The sequence below is a fragment of the Tauraco erythrolophus genome, chromosome 28 (assembly GCF_009769465.1).
Source record: "Tauraco erythrolophus isolate bTauEry1 chromosome 28, bTauEry1.pri, whole genome shotgun sequence".
In the NCBI taxonomy this organism is placed as follows: domain Eukaryota; kingdom Metazoa; phylum Chordata; class Aves; order Musophagiformes; family Musophagidae; genus Tauraco; species Tauraco erythrolophus.
The window spans coordinates 4316445-4341533 of record NC_141492.1 but is presented as its reverse complement, the minus strand read 5'-3'; the positions used below and the strand labels follow the sequence as shown (position 1 = coordinate 4341533).

At 60.4% G+C, this 25089-nt stretch overlaps 1 protein-coding gene across 1 annotated transcript; it reads right to left on the bottom strand.

The window, feature by feature from the left end:
• Positions 1–2134: 2134 nt before the first annotated feature.
• MAST3 (microtubule associated serine/threonine kinase 3) lies at positions 2135–24002 on the bottom strand. Its single transcript, XM_086627883.1, has 28 exons — positions 23956–24002; positions 23218–23307; positions 15948–16036; positions 15638–15710; positions 15292–15312; positions 14222–14300; positions 13355–13512; positions 11463–11538; positions 10886–11095; positions 10703–10804; positions 9654–9786; positions 9079–9146; positions 8600–8685; positions 8250–8458; positions 7792–7930; positions 7426–7558; positions 7160–7325; positions 6692–6793; positions 6282–6404; positions 5887–5996; positions 5608–5753; positions 5024–5256; positions 4712–4912; positions 4402–4628; positions 4153–4275; positions 3878–4014; positions 3259–3440; positions 2135–3171 (listed from the first exon to the last, which is right to left on the bottom strand). The coding sequence occupies exons 1-28, from the start codon at positions 24000–24002 to the stop codon at positions 2135–2137; spliced, it is 4500 nt and encodes a 1499-aa protein (XP_086484009.1).
• Between the last annotated feature and the right edge of the window lie 1087 nt (positions 24003–25089).

Sequence of the window (25089 nt, the reverse complement as noted above, 5' to 3'; positions counted from 1 at the left end):
GGGCATGGGGCACTGCACCGGGCACTGTGACTGCACCGGGCATGGGGCACTGCACCGGGACTGCACTGGGCACCGGGACTGCACCGGACATGGGACACTGCACCAGGACTGCACTGGGCACCGGGACTGCACCGGACATGGGACACTGCACCAGGACTGCACTGGGCACCGGGACTGCACTGGGCACTGGGACTGCACCAGGCATGGGGCACAGAAGCAGGCATAGCACCGGGCACTACACCAGGCATGGGACGCCACACCAGGCATCAGGATTGCACCAGGCCTGGGGTACTGCACTGGGCATTGGGTGTTGCGGACACGGGGCACTGCACCAGGCACTGGTGGCACTGACAGTCCAGGCCCAGGGCCAGAGACAGGCTCGGTGCCAGGCGTGCTGCCAGCAGGGCCACGTTCCCCAGCCCTCCCTGCCTGAGCTGGAGCAGCTCTGGCACCCACCAACCCCCGCTGACCCCTCGCCATCACCCTGTGCAGCGGGTGCTCCTTGCCCAGCCACACTCCAGTGCCAGCAGCACCACATCCACCCCCTGCTGCAGACACGACGCCGCGGCTCATAGCAAGGAACAATTTTAATACAACATAAAACTTCCCGAAGGTGAGAACAGAGCCGGGCGCTGGGCAGGAAGACACGGGCCCCTCGGCTTTTAAGACATTTTCCATTCAAAAAAATCCTTTTCCCGCTATTTCCATGCTGCCAGTGCACGGCTGAGCTCCCCTTCCCACGGTGCCCATGGGCAGGGGGTGCCCAGTGTCTCCCCCCAAACCCCGCTGCCTTCCCGAGACCTTAATACAGACGGTGGAGGAAGAAGCAGGATACGGAGCCCGGCACAAACCACATGTGACCAAAATATTCCAACACGCAGCCAAAAAAATCCACCACCCGCTCCGGGGTAGGAAACGTGCCCGTCAGCAGCGGCGCGGTGATGCCCAACGGCAGTGGGGTCGGCAAACCGGGGACGCCCCCCCATCACCAACACGATGCTCAAAGCACCGCGGCAGCAAACCGCAGCGGTGGGGGGGGTAGGGGGGGCAAAAGCCGGTTCATGCGTTACCAAACGGAAACGTTTACATCATAAAAACCAGTAGAAACGGGGGGAAACGGGGGGCTGAGGTGAGGTTTGCTGGATAAAAAGCGACGGGAGGGAGGAGGGGGGGTGAAATGTCCAAATTACGAATGAAACGGCAGCACAGGCGCTGGCGGGGTGGGGGATTTTTTTTTAAAATAATAATATATTGGCTTTTTATGGCTGCCCGTATGCACCGACTGACAAAAACCGTGGGACATGGCGGCAGAAGAAATGCAAAGAGCAAAAACCGACCCTAAAATCCCATTGATATTCGCATCCGACTGCTGACCCCGTGGGGACATCTCAGCTTTTCCCAACTGGAAGGGCGGATGCAGCCGGGTGGCTCCAAAAGGCTCCAAATAAAAGAATTAAAACCTTTACATCCGCTACCCGCGTGTAAAACAAACCATATGCATCATTGTACGACGAACCACACGCGTATCGCATCACCCATACGCATCCCCGCTTGGGCTGCCAGCCTCTGGGGATGCTGCTGGGGGTTTTGGGGGATTTTTTATTTTAAATATTACAATTACTCCCTCTGAGGAGGGTTTCTGAGGAGTTTTGGGGTGTTTCCAGCTAAAACTCAAGTTAAAAAGTGGGGAAAAATGAGTGGGTCTTTGCAAGGTTAGAAAACGGCGTGTCATCCGGCTGCGAGATGCACGGAAAAACCTGGGATCTCCCACCCTGGAGCCGGGTCGGACCCTGTGACAGTCCCACACGGCCCGTTTAGCTTATAAAAGTAATAAATTAATTATGGAATATTTGCATCGAGTCCTTTCTATACACAAAGGTTGGGGCCCTGCCGGGGAAACGCCGCTTCCGCCGCTGCCGGAAAAGCTCCCGCGTCTCTAGAAAAATATGAGCATCTTTCAGGGAGTACAAAAAGCCTTCGGGGGAGCGGAAGGGCCAGGGCACGGCCAGCGCCGACGTCCAAAACGGCTCCGGGGACGTTGATCTCATGGATACACCACGCAGGATGGGTTTTTTCGGGGAGGTGGTGGGATGTCGTGGGAAGCCGGAACCAACCCTGAGTGCTGGCGCGGGGCTCAGGTGTACTTGGCCCCGCTCCACGCGCTGCCGCGGGGTGCCGAGAGCTGAGTGCCCGCCGGCTCCTGGCCCCGTCCTGGCAGTGCTGGTGGCACCCATGGTGGATGCCGGTGGCTGGTTGCTCTCTCCCCGCAGTTCCGGTGCTGCCGGGAGCCGCGGTCCCGATGCTCGCACGCATCCCGCCACGGCGAGGAGATGGTGCGGTCCAGCTGCTCGGCGTTGCCGATGGGGTAGGAGCCCTGGCATTCCCACTCGGCCACCGCCAGCTCCTGCTCGTCGCTCTCGGAGCCCTGCACCGCGATCTGCGGGACCGGGCTGGACTTCAGCTTTGGCTCCACACCGCCGCACCGGAGAGCCGCACCCTGCCCGGCTTCACTCTTGCCGCCGGCTTCGCTTGCCGGCACCGGCTCCGGCTCATCGAAACTCACTTCTTGAACCGCTTCTTGCTTCTTGAAGGAGTCTCGACGCTCGGAGAGGTTCAAGCGCCGCATGACAACCACCTCCTGGTCCCGGTCGTGCCTCTCCGCGAGCCGGCAGCCGGCGGGGTGATAACCGTGCTCACCGGGGTACGCCGGTGCTTCGCCCTCCCTGGCGGCGTCCCCATCCATGGGCGGCAGCTCCAGCCCCAGCTTGCGGCCGCCGGCGGTTTTCTTCTCCGCCAGGATGGTGACGATCTTCTCGGCCGACTGGACGCGTTTGAGGAGGGGGGAGCGGGGGCAGTCGGCGCTGCGGGGCCGCGAGCTCTGCCGGACGATGGTGGGGGGGGACAGGGTCTTGCCCTGGAAGGAGTGGGGGGTTTTGGGGTAGCTGGGGAGGGGGGACGGGGAGCGCTGGGGGGAAGGTGGGCGCTGGGCGGAGGAAGGGGTGCAGGCAAGGGGCGAGGGGGGGATGCTGCTGGTGGATTTGCGACGTCCCACTTTGTACCGTTGGCCACCCAGTTTGGGTGCCAGCCCGTGCAGGGAGCTGGGGCGCACATGGCCGGCGGGTGACGTCGGGGTGCTGGAGGAAGGAGAGGTGCTCTGCGGGGACACGGCATCTGCCAAAGAGAAACAGTTGACAGTGAGGGATGGGGGGGACGCGTGGCGGAGCAGACCCCCCCAGCCTTCGCCGTAGGTCGGGGTACCTGGGGGCAGGTCGGGAGCGGGGCTGCGACAGGGTGTCGGGGGGCCCGGGGACACGCTGTGCGTGGGGGACTCCGGGAGGCTCTCGCTGGAGGACAGCGAGTGGTGGAGACCGGAAGAGAAGCTGCGGCTGGTGTGCAGGACCGACGACTGCTTGGAGATCTTCTTGAAAAGGCATTTTCTCCTGGGAGGGGGACAGGAACAGCCTCAGCTTCTCCAGATATATCTCATATCTTCCAGATACAAGGAAGAAATTTTTTACAATGAGGGTGGTGAAGCACTGGAACAGGTTGCCCAGAGAAGCTGTGGCTGCCCCATCCCTGGAAGTGTTCAAGGCCAGGTTGGATGAGGCTTTGGGCAACCTGGTGTAGTGGAAGGTGTCCCTGCCCATGGCAGGGGGGCTGGAACTAGAGGACCTTTAAGGTCTCTTCCAACCCAAACCATTCCATGATTCTATGATTCTCCTTAAAGCCAGTGGCTGAGAGTCTGCTGAGCCAGTGCCAAGCCAGTGCTGGCAGGACCGGACCCCACTGGACCCCCCTGGTATGGTGGAGCTGGAGTGTCCCCCTGGAAGGACACCCCAGGACAAATGCCGTTTTACCATGCCCCGGTTCTACCCACCTGTCCTGCCCATCCCTCTTCCTGCTCTTCTTGCTCCTCCGCGCCATCCTCGTCTTGGAGCTGTTTTTCCGAGCGGGGCCGATTTTGATGGAGGTGTTCTCCAGGGCGGTGGTCCGCAGGGCCACCTTATTCCCGCTCTGAGGGATGGAAAACAAACCGCTGCCGCGTGCCGGATCCAAGCACCGGATCCGAACCGGCTCCTGCCTCAGTGACGCCGGAGAGCCGCGGGATTGATGCGCCGGTCCCGGGTGAGCAGAGTGGCTCCGGTGACTTACCTTCAGCAGCAGCTCCACGACGTCCCGGTGAACTAAACCCAGCACCGACTCGCCGTTCACATGTGTGATGAGATCGCCCGCTCTCAGCCCCGCTTCCTGCGCCGGGCTTCCCTCTTCCACGCTCTGCCAGCCAAACACCAAGGTTTTATTCGGATACCAAACCTAAGTTTCCTCCTGGGGTTTTTCCCATTGGGAAACGCAGTATCCAGCACCACCAGTCCCACCCCACGCGGACCCCAGGCCACGTACCCAGACCATATGGTGGACAGTATAGACGTCGCTGTCCCCCATGTAGACGCGGATGGCTCGGAGTGTGAAGCCGTACTTCTTGCCCGAGCTGTGGATGATGATGGGGGGCCGGAGGCTGGCGATGGCGAGGGACGAGTCTCGGCTCGGCGAGGAGTCACGGGAAGAAGGGTTGGACGAGAGGGAGTGGGGGGAGATGGGGCTCATCAGGGCGCCGCTGCCGAAGTCATCTGCAAGCAGGAGAAGCCGGCTCAGCCCCAGAAAACCATGTGGCAGCCACCATCCGGCAGGATAAACCACGCGGCACACGGACCTGATGTGATGATGAGGGACAGGGCTGAGACGGAGGCGGATTTGGGGACGCGGCTGCCCGGTGAGGTTCTCTGCCTGTCTGGCACGTCCTTCTGGCTGCTCGGCCGATGGCTCCTGCCCGGCTCCAGGCCCCGCGGAGTCGAGTTTTTGGTGCCGGTGCTGTTGCTCCGCAGGCGGATGCGGTTCAGGCTGACGAGATCGGCTGCACAGAGGGGAGGAGGGAGAGTTTGGGGGTGTGGAGAAGTCACCTCACGCCATGCAGGACCCCCGCTGCCCCTGGAGCATCCCGCACTGGCACCCGCAGCCTACGCACCGGATAACGCCGATGGCTTCACCGTGCCGCCGGTCCCCAGGTCGGGGTCTCCCAGCACAAACTTGGGTCTCTCCGGCTTGGAGGACGCCACACAAGGGCTTTCATCCTCCGAGGAGAAGGCAAACTTGGGCATGGTGTCCAGGCTGTAGGTGCTGGGCAGCGCGGCAGGGCTGCGGCTTCGCTCGTGCCGGGAGGTGTACGGCGTGGAGCTGCAGGATGTCCAGGAGCGGAGCCTGCGCGGGGAGAGCAGGAGGGCTCGGGACAACCAAAGATGGGCGAGGCGGATGGCACCGAGCTGCTGCGGCACCCCAGACGTGTCCCACCGACACCTCTGCAAACCCTCCGTGCTGGTACAAACCCCCAGTGCCGGCACAAACTCTCGATGCTGGCACAAACCCTCGATGCCGGCACAAACCCTCCGTGCCGGCACAAACTCTCCGTGCCGGCACAAACCCTCTGTGCCAGCACAAACCCTCCGTGCCAGCACAAGCCCTCCGTGCCAGCACAAGCCCTCCATGCCAGCACAAGCCCTCTGCGCTGGCACAAGCCCCCATCAGCGCTGCACTCCCCGTCTCGGCACGCACCGGGGCTCTGTGCCCGCCAGCCGGTTCCTGTCCTCGTCGCCTGAGTGCCTGTCCCACCGCTCCTCCTTGTCCTCGCTGTGACTCTGGTCGGAGGACGAGAGGCTGAGGTTGGAGTGAGCTGCCAGGAATTCGGAGCTGCTGTACACCTGAGGAGGAGACAAGCTGTCAGCGAGGAGGAGAAATTCGGGAAGCCAGGGACTCCGGCGTCAGCCAGGACGCCGACACTCAGCACGACCGTGGCGCCCATCGTTTCGGGTGCCGGAGGAGGGGTCGGAGCACCTTGCTGAAGCGATGGGAGCAGGAGGAGAACTGCCCAATCTCCACGGACGATTCCTCATCGTTGGTTTCTTCGTCCTCCGAATCCAAGTGGCGGTACCGCTCGGAGCGAGCTGAAAGCAAGAGCCGGAGCAGGCAGCGCTGTCACCCGCCGGCAGCACACCGCGTGCCGCCTGCCCCGGTGCGACCGACATGCGCCGGGAGCTGTAATGTGGCTGGCAGCCTGGTCCCAAATCCCAGAGAATTTTTGGGGTGCGACAGTGAGAGTTTCAGCCGCAGGATCGCATCTGTTTCATGACTTCGGCTTCACCCAGGAGATGTTCATCTCCCGCGGGAGCATCCAAGCGGCAGCTGGGATAAGGGGATGGGGCAAAGGGAGAAAATGGATTTGGCCTCACTGTCAAAGTAACTGGTGTCGTCCTCTGACTCCAGCTGCGGGATGAACTCGGCCTTCTGCCGCAGCAGCCCGTTCCAGTCCAGGTGGAGGAAGAAGGAATGGTGCTTCACCTCGTGCGCTCCCCCTGCCAGGCACAGGATCCCGGGTCAGGGAGCCGGGGCAGCATCCGGGATGCTCCCGCTCCCATCCCCAACGGCACAGTGCCTCCTCCATGCAGAGCCAATGGCTTAAAACAGGATGGTCCGGAGCCCTGTGCGACTTTCTCGGGGTGAACTCCGAGCAGAGGACCTCCTCCGAGCATCCCCAACGCAGCAGGACACGCTTTGGTCTCAGCACCACGCGAGCTTGACCGGAATCGGGGTGCTGGGACACCCCTGGCCCGGAGCGCTGCACAGGAGCTGCCACGCGTACCGGTGCCCAAGCGCTCGAGGGGACTCTGTCTCAGCAAACGTGTGATCAGGTCCTGGGCATCAGTGGGAAGAGCCTCATCACCTTCCGGCCACATGATTTCATCTGCAAGAAAAGAGAAAAAAAAGAAAAAAAAAAGGAAAAAGAGTTTGGAGCGGCTGGGAGAATTTGGACATGACATGAGGTCGCAGGAGAAGTCACTTCTGGGCAAGAGGAAAGTCCTCCAGAAGCCACAGCAGATGAAAGCATCTCCCAAACTGGGAAATCGAAGCTTGAGGAGCATCCTCGACACTCAACGGAGTCTCGGTCAAGGAGGCTCTGACAAAGCTCGACAGGGAGTGTTGGGGGGCGGTGAGAATTAAGTAGGTGTGAAATGAAAGAACAAAGCTGTCCACACGTGAAGGACAAACCACAACTCCTGGGCTGGCTGGGAACAGCGAACCGAGGAGCAACGGGGCCACCGACACTCACCGCTGATGACCTGCCCAAAGAGCTCCTCGGGGGTGTCTCCGAAGAAGGGGACGCAGCCCACCAGGAACTCGTAGAGGATGATGCCCATGGCCCACCAGTCAACAGGCTTCCCATAGCCCTGTATGAGGATGACTTCTGGGGCGATGTACTCCGGAGTGCCGCAGACCTGCATGGGAAGCAGCGGCTGACACCTCTGCGATGCCCTTTGTGATGGGTCCCGAGGCCCTGGTGATGGCAGAGCGGCCAAGCAGAGCAGGACCTCGTACCTGCTTGTCCATGAACTCCCGAGTGTCCTTCTCCATATGCCCTTCGTAGAGGTTTGTAGTCATGTTCATCAAGCCAATCTTTGACAGACCAAAGTCTGTCAGCTTTATGTGGCCCATGGAGGTGATGAGCAAACTGGAAGAGAAGACAGATGCCCCGTGATGATGCCATTTGCTTTTGGGGAGAACCTGGGCAGGACCAGCTGGACCCCAGGACCTCTGGTCCAGGTGCAATGGTACAGAACCAGGTCTTTGGGCACCAAAACCCATGACCTCATTCTGCCTTACCCTCTTGGCTTGGATCAGTACCTCTCCCTTCCCCATCCAAACCCAACCTCGTCCTTGCTCAGACCTGACCCACGTCCTCACTTGTCGGGTTTGAGGTCCCGGTGGACGATGCCGTAGTTGTGCAGATACTCCAGCGCAAGAACAGTCTCGGCGAAGTACATCTTCGCCATGTCGACAGGCAATGGGCCCATGTTCTTCAGCAACGTGGCACAATCCCCCCCTGTGGGGACATGGGTCCTCCTGAGCACAGGGGGCTCAGAGAAGGCACGGAGGTCCTCAGGTAGGGCTATTCTGCCTCTCCTGCCAACCAGGCTCCCACCTAGACCCTCCCATCCCTCCTCAGAGCAGCGTTGATCCCTGGGCATGAGGGTGAGCATGGCCACCACCTTCATCAAGGTGAGACTCAGGATCGCCGAAGCATCTCCTCATGCTTCCCTCCGCTCCCTGGAGCACAGCAGGGCAGGAGATGTCTGGGTGGTGTCCTTGATGCTCAGACATTGATGTTCCCGCCTCCCTCCAGCCTTGAGTCCTGTTCTCACCTTCCACGTACTCCATCACCATGCAGAGGTGTCGCTTCGTCTCGAAGGAGCAGAACATGCTGACCACGAAGGGGTTCTCCGCAAAGGTGAGGATGTCCCTCTCCACGAACACCTGCTGGATCTGGTTCCTCAGGATGAGGTTCTGCTTGTTGATTTTCTTCAAGGCGAAGCGCTGCCGCGTCTCCCTGTGCCTCACCAGGAACACGGCCCTAGGACAGAGCGAAACGGCTGGACCTCAGAACACGTCCTCCACCCGGCAGGACCGACCACGCAGCGCCGCGGGGCTTGGATGAGGAGGACTTCGGAGACGTTTACAGATGGAGATGAGCATTAGGAACTTCCCAACTCACCCGTAAGCCCCGTTGCTGATCAGTTTGATGGTCTCAAAGTCACCCTCGCAGGGCTTCCTCCGAGGAGCGGTGGCCGAAGGCTGGCTCTGAAGAAGACACAGAAGGTTTTTAACGTTTCCCAGCGTGCTGGAGCTCTGAGTGCAGGCAGGAATTCCCCCAGCACCATCATGTATCACCTCCGAGTGCTCCTCACTGCCAGAGGACATTCCTCCCTGAGCCCTCTCCAGCCACAAACCCCAAACCACAAGACCAAGATGCTCTGCGGATCAAGAGCCGACTTGAGCTCCACCCACTCAAGAAGCCAGATGAGGGACTGTGAGATATTACGCCTGAATACAGAAGTCACCCTCGGAGACAACCCAAATTAATGTCTCCCAGCCTAGGACAGGAGAGGAGCTGCTGCAAGGAGCTTCAGTGTGGGGTGAGGCAGGACGAAGCTGGAGGCAGCAGGTGGGACACGCAGGAAGGACCGCGCTCACCTCACAGGCATCATCGTTCTCCGGCGTGATGGTGTTCCCGCTGTCAAAGTGATCCAGCTGGACCATTTCTGCAGAACACAGGGATGGTTTTCACCTTCTTCATGCTCAACCCCCACCAAAACAACCCCCCACCAACCACTCTCCCTCCAAACTCGGAGATCCCATGGGGATTTAGCTACACGCTTTGCCCGAGCCATCACAAGGAGAAATCCAGGTCATCGCGTTAAGAGGTTCAGCACAAGGTTAAACATTTACATAATTCTTTTTTCCATAGTAATTCCTGTGTTCTTCGGGGATTATGGTTCCCCCCGCCAAGGCCATGGTTTCCTATGGATTAAGCGTTCTTGAACTTAATCTGCTTTGCTGAACGTGTTGGGAGCAATAACGAGGGATGTGGGGCTGGCCAGGAGACTTGGATGCTGCCCTGGTCCTGCTGTGACCCACTCCATGACACCAACTCAACCCTGCCTCTCCCCATGCCACCTCCATGCACTTGTTCACGCTTGCCAGTGGCCAAACTGGGAGTCCACATCCCACTGCAGACCTCAGGGCCACCAACCCAAGCTCTTCCTTACCCTCCAGCGGGTCCTTGACAAGCCCCAGTTGGCTGATGATGTATCGGGGAATATCGGTCTTTATGCCCTGGCCAACTTTGGCATGTCCCTCTGCAGCTTCCAGGAGATGGTAAAACTCCTCTGGGTCAAACTCCTGGACAGGGGAAAAACCAAGAACAGTTGAGGAGCAAGACTTTGCAAAGTTAAGCCTTTCCTCTAAGCCTCACAGGTGACACCTGTCATTGAGGACAAGCCCTGGGTGCTTGCAGGAGAAAGTTAAAGCTCTGCTCCTGTTTCTACCATCATTCCCCCACTGTTCTCAATGTAAAGGGCCACGAAGACGATGCTCTGAGGGCTGGAGCACCTCTGCTATGAAGACAGGCTGAGAGAGTTGGGGCTGTTCAGCCTGGAGAAGGCTCCAGGGAGACCTTCCAGCAGCCTTCCAGTGCCTAAAGGGGCTACAAGAAAGCTGGAGAGGGGCTTTGGACAAGGGCATGGAGTGACAGGACACAAGGCAATGGCTTTAAACTGAAAGAGGGGAGATTTCGATGAGATCTAAGGCAGAAATTCTTCCCTCTGAGAGTGGTGAGACACTGGACCAGGTTGCCCAGAGAAGCTGTGGCTGCCCCATCCCTGGAAGTGTTCAAGGCCAGGCTGGATGAGGCTTTGGGCAACCTGGTGTAGTGGAGGGTGTCCCTGCCCATGGCAGGGGGGTTGGAACTGGATGATCTTTAAGGTCTCTTCCAACCTAAACCATTCCAAGATTCTAAAGGGTTGATGGAAAAAAAATAAGACCCCATGAGCTCCTTCCAGCTGCAGAAACCACAGCATGAAGGTTTTAGAAATTCAGCACAACAGGTGAAAAAGAAAAAAAACAACCTGAAAATGGATGAGAAAGCTGGCCAAGAAGTTCACATCTCCCTATTCTGCTAGGAAAAAACAGCTTCTCCTCTCCGAGAAATGGTTTTTAATGCTAGGAATGGTCTTAGCTCCTTGCTACAGCCTGGCCAGGATGGTGAGGAGCAGAGGACCATGAAAGACAAGACACATCAGGAGCTGCCATGTCTTACCAGGCACTCCAGAAGACGAGCAGGACGGGAGATGATGATCAGCAGCTTCCTCACCAGTTGGTCAATGAACTTCACCTCCTCGCTCTCCGAACGCTCCTGAGCCTGCCGAAGAGGAGACAAAAGCCAGCCATCTATCGGTGGCCTCAGAAGATGACACTGGGCATGGAACTACCCCGTACTCACATCTCGGAGCATCTTCTCGAGTTTCTCCTGCAGCTCCATGAAGTAACGGGAGGTGATGAGAGCTCCCTGTGACTTTGCCAGGCAGTCGCGGGCCAGCTCGATGATTTGGTGGTGGATGAAGCCCAGCACCCCGTCTGCCAGTGGCAGAGTGCTGCTCGGGGAGAAGTTTGTGATGGTGTCCTGCAGACGTTCTTCCATTTGGGCCGTGGCCTGCAAGGTGGAATGGATGGTGATGCCCAGAAACACGTACCCCATACCATAAGTTGAGTTTGGCCTGCCCAGATCTCATGCTACCACCTCCTGCAGCTCCAACATCCACGTGCACATCATGGCCCCACCTGGGACCCAACTTCCAGCAGGCTGGAAAAGCTCCACCAAAGTCTCCAGAGACCACTGCCTGCGTGTGTGATGATGCAGACCCACATGTTCCCACGTTTCCAGTGTCCTCAACACCCCTCCCCAGTATCTACCCATGCATTCTATCTTCCAGCACAGAGAAGAGGTTGTTCTGGAGAAGATGCTATCAGGATGCCACAGAGGGACTAACGTGCTCGTCCTCCCTGGTCCCAGCAGTTACCTTGGGGAACCGCTCCTTGTAGACATGGTTCATCATCACAACCTCATTATCAAACGTTCCACTCGTCCGTCCAGGGCTGTGGAGGGAGGAAGGCAGTTGGGTTATGAGGTCCAAGTCATTTACATCTATGCAAATAGCTACTGCCCCTGGAGAGCAATTTGTTCCCTCCTCCTAACTCCCAATCCCAAGCGGTTAAAGCTCATCCAAGCAGAGCCGTCAGCCTTGGGCCAGCACTTCCAGCAGCATCCCTCCCACTGTGCATGGGTCTGCAGGTCCCTGGGACCCGCTCCAGCGACGGTTAACCTCCCGCAAAGCCAAGTCTCCAAACTCAAGTCACTTGAAAATCCGGAGCTGAGAGGTTGGTGCATCAGTCACTTGGCTTTGGAGCGTGACCTCATCCTTTCCTTCCCTCTGGATCCTGCAATTTCTTGCCATCGTTGCCCTTTTTCCAGCTCATCAGCCAAAAAAAAACCCAACCAAACTCCCGGGGTGGACGCAGGGACCTTCCCACCATTGTCCCTGCCTGGTGATGCCTTTATGCAAAGCGAGTCGCAGGAGCAGCCAACAGCTCGTTAGCCGCTCTCTAATAAACGCGGTAATTAAAACCAGACCCGAGCCGCTCGCCGTCGGCCCAGCCCACCCCCAGCTCAGCCTTTGCCGTGCCATGCCGTGCCGACCACGGAGCTGGCATCTCCTCGGTGAAAACCTCACCACCTGCAAGACCCTTGCCAGATAATTAATCTGATTTTAATAAAATTTCAGCCGGCAACACGCAGGGCTACGGCTCTGCCTCTGGCGCAAAGAGGGGCGGGAGCTTTTTCCGAGGAAAAGAGGATTTAACCAAAACATCCCCTGCAAAAAGCACAAGCTCCCAGTGCTGGGCAAGTGGAAACGTGACCGGCTCCTTGCCCAGGAGACAGTCGTGGAGCAACAACGTGCAGCTTGGCAGGTCCGTAGGGTCAGGCACATGACACTATGGCCACCACCTCGATGCTCTCTCCAAATTTTCCTCTCTCCGGCCTGCAAATGCCCGTCCACCTCCGCTCCTTGATTTTTTTGCAGAGGCAAAGGCCAGGCTGATCCTCAGCCCCAGCAAACACAGGTGTTGTTCCCCAATCCAAGCCCAGAAATGGGATTTTTAACCATTTTTAACCATTTAACAGCAGGTCAGGCCATGGCTTGGGCTTCTGCTCCTTGGTCACCTCCTCTCCACCGAAACCTTTGAGACAATCGAGCAGAAAGCTGCAAACCAACTATTTTGGAACAAATCCCACTTTCTCCAGCTTCAGCCCCAGGAAATCTCACTCTCAGGCGTTGTCTGCTGCCAGGAGAGCAATGCCACATCCCAACAGCCGAGGAGATGCTGAGAACCAGATCATCATGGCGCTTAGGATCATAGAGTCATAGACTCATGGAATGATTTGGGTTGGAAGGGACTTCAAAGATCATCTCATTCCAACTCCTCTGCCATGGGCAGGGACACCTTCCACTAGATCAGGTTGCTCAAAGCCTCATCCAACCTGGCCTTGAACACTTCCAGGGATCATAGGATCATGGAACGGCTTGGGTTGGAAGGAACCTTTAAAGGTCATCTAGACCAACCTCCCTGCCATGAGCAGGGACAACTTCAACTAGACCAGGTTGCTCAGAGCCCCGTCCAACCTTACCTTGAACCTTTCCAGGGATGGGGCATCTACAACCTCAAGCTGTAGCTTCTCTGCTCCCCTGCCAGGGGAAAACCCACATGGGGGTCAACACCACGGAATGGGCTTAGCAGGACCAGGACGCCCCAGGAACAGCTCATGAGAGGGCAGAGGATGCGCTGGACGCGCCGGTACTCGGTGCCATCATCCTGGCAGCACCGTGGATGCTCCCCATGGCGGGTGCTGTACCTGAGGCTCCGGGATCGTGGGCGCAGGCAGGGCGAGTGCCGCCCCTCCTCATCCGTGACGCTTTCCGTACTGCGGAAATGCTTAGAAAGGAAATGGAGCTCGTCGGGGGTGGGCTGGTACGGCAGCTGGTGCAGGCGCTCCTGGGAGGATGAAGACGACTGGAAAGGAAGAGAGATGCCAGGCGTCAGGAGACGGATCCGTGTTTCCCAGCACTGGGGTGGAAACCAGCAAACCCGTGAGGGAAATATTCCTTGGAGCCTCTTTGGAGGCTGGCAGCGTTGATGGGCAGCACACTCTGCGCTCCATCATGGGAAATACAGACGGCAAGGCCGGCCCAGGAGGTCTGTGCTGCCCACTCCCACCCCAAACCACCCCCCACTCTCCCGCTCAGTCCAGCTCCACTGAGCCCCATCCCTTGTACCCGCAGCATCCCGGGCAGTTCCTGCCTGGCCATTCCCCCGTGTGGTCAGGATGGGCCCCGTGTGCTCGACCTGTGACACGCAGGGATGCTGTGACCCCCAAGGATGAGATGCTGAGACCTCCCAGGGATGGGATGCTGAGCCCCCCAGGGATGGGATGCTGAGAACTCCCAGGTACACTGTGACCCCTGGGGATGGGATGCTGTGGTTCCCAGGGATGCTGAGAGCCCTGGGGACACCGAGACCCCCCAGGGATGCTGTGAGCCACTCGCTGGGCTCTATAGTTTTCTTAAAGGCACATCGGGACAGCGCGGTGCAGCCAAAGCACTCGGTCCTCCAGGAAGGGGCTGCCCAGCACCCGGCGCCGCAGGGCTCGGTGAGCGTTTCACCAAAACCCAAGGGTTTAGAGGTTTTTTCTTGCCTGCTGCCACGAGAAAGCGAACGTTACCGAGACAGTGGAGCTGGGGGTGTTGGTCCCGTAGCCGGAGGAGGGTAGCGAAGCCAGTGACCACCTTCTGCCATCAGCCCTGCACGAGCAAAGGGGACAATCAGGGGGAAAACCAACATCTGAGTGGCAATAAATCACGTCGGAGCGATACGGATGGGGAGGAGGATGCAGGTTTGGCTGGGATAATAAAGCCCTGAAACAGCTTTTCAGAATGGATTGAAATTGAGTGACATAAGAGGGGTTTGGAGGAGAGGGGGGCTGTTCCATAACCCTCCATGCAGGTATCCATGGGGACAGTGACAGCACCGGGGCTCGGCCGGGCACCGGATCCGATTCAGACGGAGGGGGAAAAAAAAAATCACCCCTGTGAGAATCTGATTTTTAATTAGAGCAAAATTCAGCCTTTTGGGACTCAGTTCTATGAGAAACGGGGATTCCCAAAGGCTCATCCCAGGACGCAGGCGCCGCGGAGCAGAGCCTGCTGATAAACAGGAAGGCGACGGCTCATCCGTAGGCGAACGCTTCCTCTCGGAAACGTTTCTAATGGATGGGGCAACGTCCAGGTCAAGACGAGGCCCTTCGCCTCCCGTCGCCGTTTCCCATGTGAGGCCAAGGCCAGCAGGAGCTGGCACGGTGCCGGATCTGGCACCGGCCCCACCGCGTGCAGGCTCCCAAACCCCCGGCCCCACGGTTCGGCTTTTCGCTCCGTTACAAGCGTGAAAACCATCTGTAAGCCTCCAGCTTTTTTCCATGTGACGATCGATGGGTTAAAATCAGCCGTTTGTTTCCATGTGCACAATTAATTAATTACTTAAACAGGATTTTGGCATCTCTGGAGCAGCCAGGCTGGGCAGGGGCTGCAGCAAGATCCGCCTCGGCGGGGACGTGGCCGAGCATCCATCCCCGGATATCGGCTGAGCATCCATTGGGAGCGGGTCTGCGCTGGTGCTGAGCTCGTGGCCGGGACGGTGTGATGGAAATAGGGATATTTCTGCTCCCAGAGCTGCAGGGAGCCTGGTCCCAGAGCAATCCCACCCCGAACGCAGCCCCAGCCCGTTCCCAGTACTTGCCTGTCAGTCCGAGGAGCATGGCTGGGGGAGTGGGAGGCACCGGGCACCGCAGGGCAAACGCCACCGGATCAAAAATCCAGGAGACAAAAAAAGAAAGGAAAAAAAAAATCAAAACAAATCACTTGAGATCAACAGAATAGTCCCAGCTGGTGAATTTATTAGTGAATAATAATTATTAGTGAATAATTATATTATTAGGGAATAATAATTATTATTCAGTATATTTATATTCTATATATTCACTATATTTACTATAATTATTCACTATAATTATTCCCTATTCAATAATTCATAATGATTATTAACAAATAATCATAATTAATAACAAGGGGGTCTGGGAGCTCACCTGCGAGCGAAGGGGAAGTTGATGGAGGTGCTGGCGGAGAAGTTGCGTGGGCTGTCCAAGGGGCTGCTCCCGGCTGCGGGGACAAAGCGGGAGAGGTCACTCCCACAGCCGCCCCGGCACGGTGCCCGGGGTGCCACGGGGCAAGAGGGCATCAGTCATTTCCCGAGCTATTCCCTCCTGGAAAAGGCACCCACGGCCAGGAGCCAGCCTGCTGCCGCTAACGAGGTGCTGCCGGAGCAGGAGGGTCCCCCCCCAAAATATTGGGGTAATTTGGGGAGATGCTGGAGCCACCCCTTGGGACATCCCTTACCTGTTGGCACGGAAAGCGGGGAGAGAGGCCGCGAGAGGGTGGGAGAGGGGGTGCCCACCACCAAGCTCTTCCTATTGCTGCTTCGGCAACTGGGGAAGAAAAAGAGGGAATTAATTTGGGGAAGGGAAGGACAGGCAGGGCTGGATGGGCTCGGGCACGTATGGTCTGCTGGTACGTGATGCCCCGTGCCAGGGGAGTCAGCTGCCACCACCCCATCGATTACGGATCTCTCCCACCGCAGGGAAGGTCCGTTCCCGGTTCAGCGCTGCCGGAGATGAGCCACCGGGGTTATTTTTAACGACGAACCGTCTCGTCGAGGTCCCACTTCTGGTTTTGGCTCGCTGGGAGGGCAGGGGCGGGCAGCCTCTCGGGCAGGGTGCCAAGGGCAGGGATAGAAAAAGGGATGTAAAAGGAGGAAGCGATGGAAACACCAAGCGGCTGCCGGCCACAATCCATCCTGCTCCATCTCGAAAATCCCATCCCGCTGCCATGCCCCAGCATCCCGCGGAGCTCCTCCGAAACAACCGAAACGCCGTGTCCGCAAGTGCCAGGTCTCCGTATCACCATCTCCATATCACCACCTTCACATCACCGTCTCCGTTCCCACCCTCTCAACTCACAAGATTTCAGTTCTTCTGGCAGGAATTTCCTTCTTCCTTTCCTCCCAGCCCCGAGCCCGTGGTTGCCTTGCAAGTGTGGCCCAGCCTGGAAAAGCCCACCGGCCCGCAGGGATGCTGCAGCCCCGCTCCTGCCCTACGCAGCTCATTTCAATCCCATTTAATCGTAGAACCACAGAATGGTTTGGGTTGGGAGACACCTTAAAGACCATCTCGTTCCAACCCCCCTGCCACGGGCACACCTTCCACTACACCAGGTTGCCCAAAGCCTCATCCAACCTGGCCTTGAACACTGCCAGGGATGGGGCAGCCACAGCTTCTCTGGGCAACCTGTTTCAGTGCCTCAGCATCCTCAGAGGGAAAAATTTCTTCCTTAGATCTGATGGAAATCTCCCCTCTTCCAGTTTAAATCCATTGCCCCTTGTCCTGTCACTCCACACCCTTGTCCAAAGCCCCTCTCCAGCTTTCCTGTAGCCCCTTTAGGTACTGGACGGTGCTGGAAGGTCTCCCCGGAGCCTTCTCTTCTCCAGGCTGAACAGCCCCAACTCTCCCAGCCTGTCTCCAGTGCAGAGGTGCTCCAGCCCTCTGAGCATCTTTGTGGCCTCCTCTGGACCCGCTCCAGCAGCTCCGTGTCCTTGTGTTTAAAATACAACCAGCTCGTTGAAGTTCTCTTTCACTCTGCCGAGAGGGACCCACGGATGTCCACAGCGCTGCGCAGAAGCTCGAGCCCGAGGACGACCTTCCCCGTCCTCCATCTCCACTGGGAGCCCCAATTCTTCTGCTCGAGACTGACCATCTCAGCCAAGCTGGTGACTGGGGAGGCTCCTCGGGCCCCCCCCCCAAAGCCGTCCTCTGCCAGCTGCCCCCTCCCTGCACCCAGGATGAGGGGTCCCTGGGACATGCACCCTCTGACCGCCCCGAGCTCACCCAGAGCTGCAGCAGCTCCGGAGGGCTCAGAGCCTCCTGCTCAGCACCAGAGCTGAGCTGTGACACCGGGGGGCACAGAAATCTTTGCCCCCCCCCCCCCCCCCAACCATTCACCCCTTCCCAGCCCCTCTGTTTGCTTTTCTTGCTTAAACACGGGCCTGAGCACCCATTGCAGCACCCACCGCCACAAACACACAGCCCAGCACCCACCCCCGGAGCGACAGCAAACCGCAGCCTCGTGCCGCCGGCGCCGGATGGGAAACTGAGGCACTGCAACCAACCGCGCCGTGCCAGCAGAGTGGCACGAGCAGGGGCTGATGAGCCAAGGAGGGCTGCAGAAAGCAGCCGGCTCGGCCGTTCGGCCGTGCCACGAGGACCGGGGTGCACGTGCATCTCTGTACTGGGGGGGGACACACATCCCAGGGGATGAGGGGCTCGATCCGGCTCATGAGGTTTCATTTTGGAAGCGAAAACAAAGCTTTAACGAAGCAAGTTCCCGTAAGGGTGACACAGAGGGAGGCCCCACGCTTCCTGTTTCCGCGCTCCACCCTCGGCTCCGCAACCATCTTGCGCCACTTTAACCCCCCTTCGCCTGCGGCTGGTTCCCATCCTGCCCCACACCGAAACCGGGGGCCAAAAACAAGCCCGGGGTAGGGATGAGCTGCGGAACCCCGAAGGCGGGAGCTGGGGGCTGCTGCCCTCTCTGCCTCCATCACCTAATTGCACATTTGGTACCAAAAATGGAGTGGAAAATTGCCGTCGGCATCTCCCGCGCTGCCGATGCTGAGGCTGCCTCAGCCGCGGTGCTGCCGTTGCCATCCGGCACATATTTTATGGGATGCAGAGAGTGCGTGACAGCCGGTGTGAGCCCAAAACCTGGAGCACAATAACGTGTCACCCATCCCGAGGCTGCCCACGAGGAGGAACCAGCACCTCCCCGCTACCTGCTGGTGCCAGCACCCGGGCCTCGGCACGGCATGGCACGGCATGGCACAGCCAGCACATCCACAGGCAGGAGACAGAGCAAAATCCGGCAGCTTCCCGCAGGCTGCCTCCTCGGAGCTGCGGGAAGGGCAGGATCTGGCTGCGCAGCACAACACCGACAGCTCTAACCAGCAAATGGCTCTGCCAGGATCCGGGCGAGCCGCGTTTGGCAGCAAAGAGTCGGCACCGTGCAATGCCGAGGGTCCCGCTAAACCCCCCGGCCACAGGCAGGGCCAGCGCTGGGAAACACACGGAGGGACTGCAGCGTCCCGCTCTGCTCCCACAGGATCCGACCCCTAAAACTTCCCAGGAGGGTTGAGCAGCGTGTGTGAGATGCCAGCCCGATGCTGGGCACTGCCGGTGGGCAAATACCAGGCAGCAAGGCGGTGGTTTGGGGTGAAGTGGGTGCAGGGGGGTGGGGGCAGCGCGGCTGCGAGGGCAGGTCGGGCCGATAAGGGAGTGGGCACAGTCTCAAAGTGCAGCCGGCGGCTCCGCTCCTGGCTGCGTGATTCCGAACACGCGCCGGCGCTCCCAGCTCCCTTTCGCAGGTGGCTGCGGATGACGGTTTTCCTCCATGACCCCCAAAGTGGCATGCGGTGCCCACGTGCCTGGAGATTTGGGGAAGTGCTGTGGATAACTGCGTCTGGGAAAAAAACATCTTCCAGTGGGATATGTCTGTGTTCAATGTCGAAACCTGCTGAACCAGGAAGCTGCATCCCGAATTTCTCCACGACGTTTCTTCGGTGTGACTTCTGACAGCACTGAGCTCCGCTGCGCCTGGGGATGGGGCAGGCTGGGATGGGGGAAGCTGGGGACCGGGGTCTGGAGGGCCTGGCACAGGCCTTGCACAACCCCACCGCATCTTCACAACCCCACCAAGCACCCAGCATCGTTCCGCAGAGCTGCTCCGGCCCCTCGTCCCACCCCAGCCGAAAGCCTGGTGCTGCGGATGCTCTTATGAACCCACCCGGGGGCACCAAGCGACACGGCGGGCACCTCCCAAGAGCAAAATCCCAAATCCTCGCAGGCAATTGTGGGGTGACAAATTGGGTATAGACTGATTTATTTCTTTGCGCTGCAAGAAAATAGCCTAAAGAAACCGCCCCGTGCCCTGGGATGCATCCCAGCGCATCCCTGTGCCGTGATTTCCCATCGGCGGGTAGGGAACAGTACCTGTCACGTCTGCTGGCACGTTTCCCTGCGGCGTGCGAGGTGTGAACGGCCACGGGCAGCATCCACGCAGGAGAAGAGCCCCATCAGCCACTGAATCGCCAGCCGCCTTGCCCCAGGCTGGCCATCTCTGCATCCGCCCCGCAGGAAATTGGGATCCCTCAGATCTCTTAATCCCACTAAATAACATCATATGCTTTCTGGCCGCTCTAAAATAGGCCAGATCGGTTCTCGCCGTGGATTCTAGGAATACTGATGAAAGAAGAGCAAATCCTCTGCCCTTCAGGAGAATTACAGCCTCATCACGCTCAGCTGGAGACAGATGACTCCAGCCTAGATCATCTCTCCCATTACACATCCCTCCCAGGGTCCCCCCAGCTCCACCATCCCACGTTGGAAAACCTCATCCGATGCCTTTTCTCATTTATTAAGAGTCCCTCTCGCCCGTCCTCGCACGCCGGCAGCCGTAATTCCCGCAGCCTGGGCAAAGCACGTGCCTTCCCGGGGCTGGGAGCGGCGCTGGATGGATCCATTTGCTAAGCAACCGTGTCGTGCCGTGCCAGCCCACGGGAATATTAAAAACCGTTCACCACGGGAATATGTCCCCTCCGCCTCCGCGCTGTCTTAAACACCTTTTTAATTATAAAGCCGTGGAAGGGTTTTATGCCTTGGACTGGCTACCGCACCCCAAATCTGCTGGGTGGAGGTGCCAGTCTCCACCACCCGCACCTGGGGGCTCAGCGGGTGCTCATTGTACCTCTCCCAGGTGCCCGTCCCCCTCCTTGGGGACATGTCCCACCTACCTACCTGTGCCAAGCCTGGCTTTGCAGCTGGAGAGCTCGGGTAGCCCTCCCAGCAGCAAAGAGCTCGGGTAGCCCCCCCAGCAGCTCAGGCTACCCCTCCCAGCCCCACTGCCAAAGGGCGTGTGAGCCCTTTGCCCCCCAACTTTGCCCGCCCCACAGGACTGGCCCCTTCCCACCCACCCATGGCACCCTGGGGACCCTCACCCTGATGTGGCACGTCCTATGGGTGCGGCGCCCACCTTGACACAGGGGTATTACCCCCCATGCCTACAAGACCCCCCCTCCAACATGAACCCTGGTGAAAAGAGCTGCAACCCCCGGGGACTGGCGCACAGCACCCCAAAAAAGGCATCCCCTAATGCCCCAGGACCCTAAACACTGCACCCCCCCCATGGCACTGGGCTCCCAACCAACACCCTCCCCAATGCACAGCCCCCCCTACCCTCCAAAAAGACACACTCCCGGTGCCTGCCCCCCACAAACCACACATGTCAGTGTGCACCCCTGGAGGTGCCCAGACCCCCCCCAAACCACACACCTCAGTGTGCACCCCTGGGGGTGCCCAGACCCCCTCGAACCACACACCTCAGTGTGCACCCCTGGGGGTGCCCAGACCCCCCCCCAAACCACACACCTCCCGGTGCTCTCCTCGGTGCAGAGACCCCCACCCCCCAAAACTATGCCCCCAGCGCACAGCCCCCCCAAACTCATGCAGTCCACTGCCCCCCGCCCCCGCTCCCCCCCTCCCCAACCCCACGCACCCCGGGTGCATCGCCGGTGCAAAGCCCCCCCCCCAAACCACGCACCCCGCTGCCCAGCCCCCCAACCCACGCCCGCCGGGGTGCCCCCCACCCACGCCCGGTACCTCTTGGAGCGCTGGAGCAGGGCCCCGGCGGCCCGCTGGCCCCGGTAACCGGGCCGGGCGGCTCCCCAGCAGCTCGGGTCCGACATCGCGGGCGGCTCGGCCCCACCGGGGCCCGGCCGCATCCACCGGCACGGCCGAGCGGCGCCGCCGGGGGCGCGCGGGGCCGGGACCGCGCCGGGGGCTGGGACCGGGGCCGGGCCGCGCTCCCGCCGCCGCCGCCTCCCGCCGCCCGCCCGCCCCTTCCCGCCCGGCGGCGCCGGGGTTACCATGGAGACGGGCAGCGCCCCGAAACAGGGTCGAGGTTTCTATGGAGACGGGGGTAGCACCCCCAAAAGGGGTGGGGGAGGAATGGGGGGGGACGGGGTTACCATAGAAACGAGGCAGCGCCCCGATATGGGGTCGGGGTTATCGTAGAGATGGGACAACACCCCAAAATGGGGTCAGGGTTACCATGGAGATGCAGCATCCACCGCTTGTGCATTAAAGGGGTACAAATCCCCCCCCTCCCCAAGTCAGCAGGGGTTACCCCAAAGCCTGGGCGCTCCCCCAAGGGGAGTGCTCTCCTAACGGCACCCTTCCAGCACACCCCTGGCACCCCCGGGCAGCGCCCCGCAGCCTTCCTCCCACTCCGGCTTTCCCGTTTAATCAAGAAAAATCCCAAGCAAAGACCCAGTGACAGCCACCCTCCTTAGTGCCAGTGGCAAAACCCCACGTGGCGGCACACCGAGTGCAGCAGAGCCTCCAGAGCCACGTGGGACAGTATCACCACGCTTGCCGGGCAGCAGCCGGTCAGTGCCACGGCCAGAAATCCCAGCGCCGGTGGGTTTGGGCAGGGTTTCAGCATGGTGAAAGGGCAGCACCAAGCCTGGCACGTGGAGGCACCCAGGGGGGCTGCCAGGCTGCCCATCCTCATCCCTGTCCTCATCCCCATCCTTGTCCCCATCCCATCCCCACCATGACCACCCCAAAACCACCGTCCCCGAGGTGAGCAACCATGTGGCTGCACTTGGTTGTCCCCGCACCACCGCCACGGTGGGCGAGGGGTGGCAGCCAGGGCCCGTGGCGGGAGCGTGGCAGGCAGGGACCCCGGGTGCGGGCAGAGCGTGGGCAGCACTCTGGCTCCTGTCTGCCCGCAACAAATGGCTCTGCCGGTTGCTGAGCAGCGGCACGGCTCCCCGCTGACTCCTTCTCGCCTGGCGCCAGCAGCTCTCCGCAGCAGACGGAGGCACCCAACGTCACCTGTGGGTGCCAGGCAGGCTGCAGCTCTGCCCCGTAGCCACCACAGGACATAGGGCCTGGGTGTGACAGCCAGGTGCCAGTACACCCACTGCACCTTGTCCCCAGGGCAGAGCGCAACTGGCACACACCGCAGGGTCTGGCTGCCCACCTCCGCGACAGCAGCACCCATGGGGCACCGCAAGGAGCTTGCGGCATTTTGGGTGGGGGGTACCCATCCCCCAGAGCAGCCCAAACCCCCTTCCCTGCAGAAAAGGCGGTGAAGGAGGTTTCCCAGGTGGGGTGAAGGTGCTACCCCCACGCCCACCCTACTTCTGTCACGGGTGCCCTGGTCCGATTTCGAGGTGATCTCCACCTCAAAACAATGATGCTCAGAGCAGAGCTCGAGCTACAGCCATGGCATTCCCGTCAGGGCTCCCTGAAACAGACCAGTTGGCAGCAGAGACAGAGCCCACCGGCACGGCCAGCCCAGGCTGCTTTCGGGGTGCGCGGGGCTGGGGACAGATCCTGGCCACATAGCCCTGCAGAAGACAGCGCCGCTTTTGGGGCCCCCCGGGGCATCCCTGGTGGGGGACACCCACCTTGCTGCCCCCATCTCCACTTTTCCCGCCACTCCTTCCCTGGAGCTGGTGACCACGGTGCCCGGGAAGGGTTTGGGGGGGTCTTACCTCCAGGGGTGCAGGGTTAGTAAGGGGCTGCAGGGGCTGCAGGGGCTGCAGGGGCTCAGCAGCGTCGGGCTCTGGCTGCTCGGAGACAAGCTGCAAAGCAAGACGTGCCAGCGCGGTGTCAGTGGGTGCCGGTGGGCATCCCGGTGGCACAGCCCTCCAGTCAGGCTGGGGGGTCTGAAGGGGGCTAGGGGCCAAGAGCAGAGGGGCCAAGGGGTGGAGGGGAGCCAAGGGCTGGAGGCAGGGGGGGAGCAGGGCTGGGGGGACAGGCAGGGAGGGGAGGGGGATGTGGGGCAGAGCTGGAGGGGGAGCAGGGACACTGCGGGGTCTATGGCTGCAGCGGTGGGAGGAAGACACCGGGTGGTCTGGTGCTGCTGAGGCAGGGGTGTCACAGGGGCTCCGGGGCTGTGGATGTGGGAGGAAGGGCTGGGACCTGCAGCCCGAGGGTGAGGATGGACTGGGATGGAGCAAGATGGGGATGGGCTGGAATGGAGATACTCTGGGATGGAGGATGCTCCAAGATGGGGATGGACGAGGATGAGGATGCTCCGGGATGGGGATACACAGAGATGAGGATGCTCTGGGATGAGGATAGACCGGGATGGGGCTGCAGAGGGACGGGGGATGCTCCAGGATGGGGACGGACCGGGATGAGGATGCTGCGGGATGGGGATGCCCCTGGGCGCCGCCGCCCGCCCCCGGTACCGGTCTCGGTACCGATGCGCCCTGGCCCCGACTCACTCCAAGGTCAGCGAGGGGATCTTCAGCCTGTCTCGCCGCGACTTCATGCCGCTGCCGCCCCGCTCCGCTCCCCGCTCCCCGCGCCGCCGCCGCACGGCTGCCCCCGCGCTGGGCGGCTCCCGCGGGCGGGCGGCAGCGGCGGCCCCGCCGGGGCTCCTTGCTCGGCCCGCCGGGCCCGGGCCCGCCCCTGCGGCACGGCACGGCTCAGCTCGGCCCGGCCCAGCCCGGCGCGGTCCCCCCCGGGCCCCCGGCGCACCTGACCCTGCCCAGCCCGGTCCGGCGGCAGCCCCGATCCGCACCGCTGCCGGGATGTGCCGGCGCGCTGGCGGTGCTGAGACATCCTAGCCCCAGTACGGCCCCAGCACGGTCCCAGCACAGCCCCAATACCGCTCCAGTGCCCCCCAAGTACAGTCCCTGCGTCCCCCAACACGCAGCCCCGTGACCACCTGACAGCCCCAGCCCAGCACAGAGAACCCCCTGCGTTACTTCTGCAACACCCCAAAACAGCCTGGAACAGCCCCAGTACAGCCCAACACACCCCAACACACCACTCCAAGCATGGCGTCGCAACAGCCTCCTACCACCCCCTAGTACACCCCAGTACCGCTTAGAACACCCAGCACATGCCAATACATCCCAGTACACTCCAATACCGCTTAGAACACCCCAGAACACCCCAATACACTCTAAAACACCTGCAGCAGAGCACAGCCCACCCCAGTACATCCCAGCACACCCCAGCACAGGCGCATCAGATCCCTCCAGTATCAGAGAACACGGCGATGCCACCCCAGATTTGGGCACAACAAACCCCAGCACCATCCACTGCCCATCCCTGCTGCCCGTGCTGTGTCCCAGAGTGCATCCCTCCCAGTGGCACCATGTCCCGCGCCCCACGTGGCCCAGTTTGGAGACTTACGCTCTTCCTCGGCGTGGCAGGCTCAGCTCCTTCTGCAACGAGAAAAGCAAGAAACAGGGTCAGAGCGTGGCCCCAGGCGAGAGGGGTGCCCATGTGTAGGACCCAACTGGCCACAGCCACATGCCCGGCAGCATCCCCGGCCCCTGCCACCAGGCTGTCACTGCAGGATCAGTGAATCAGTCCCCACTCACCGTGCCCAGAGTGCCATGGTTCTG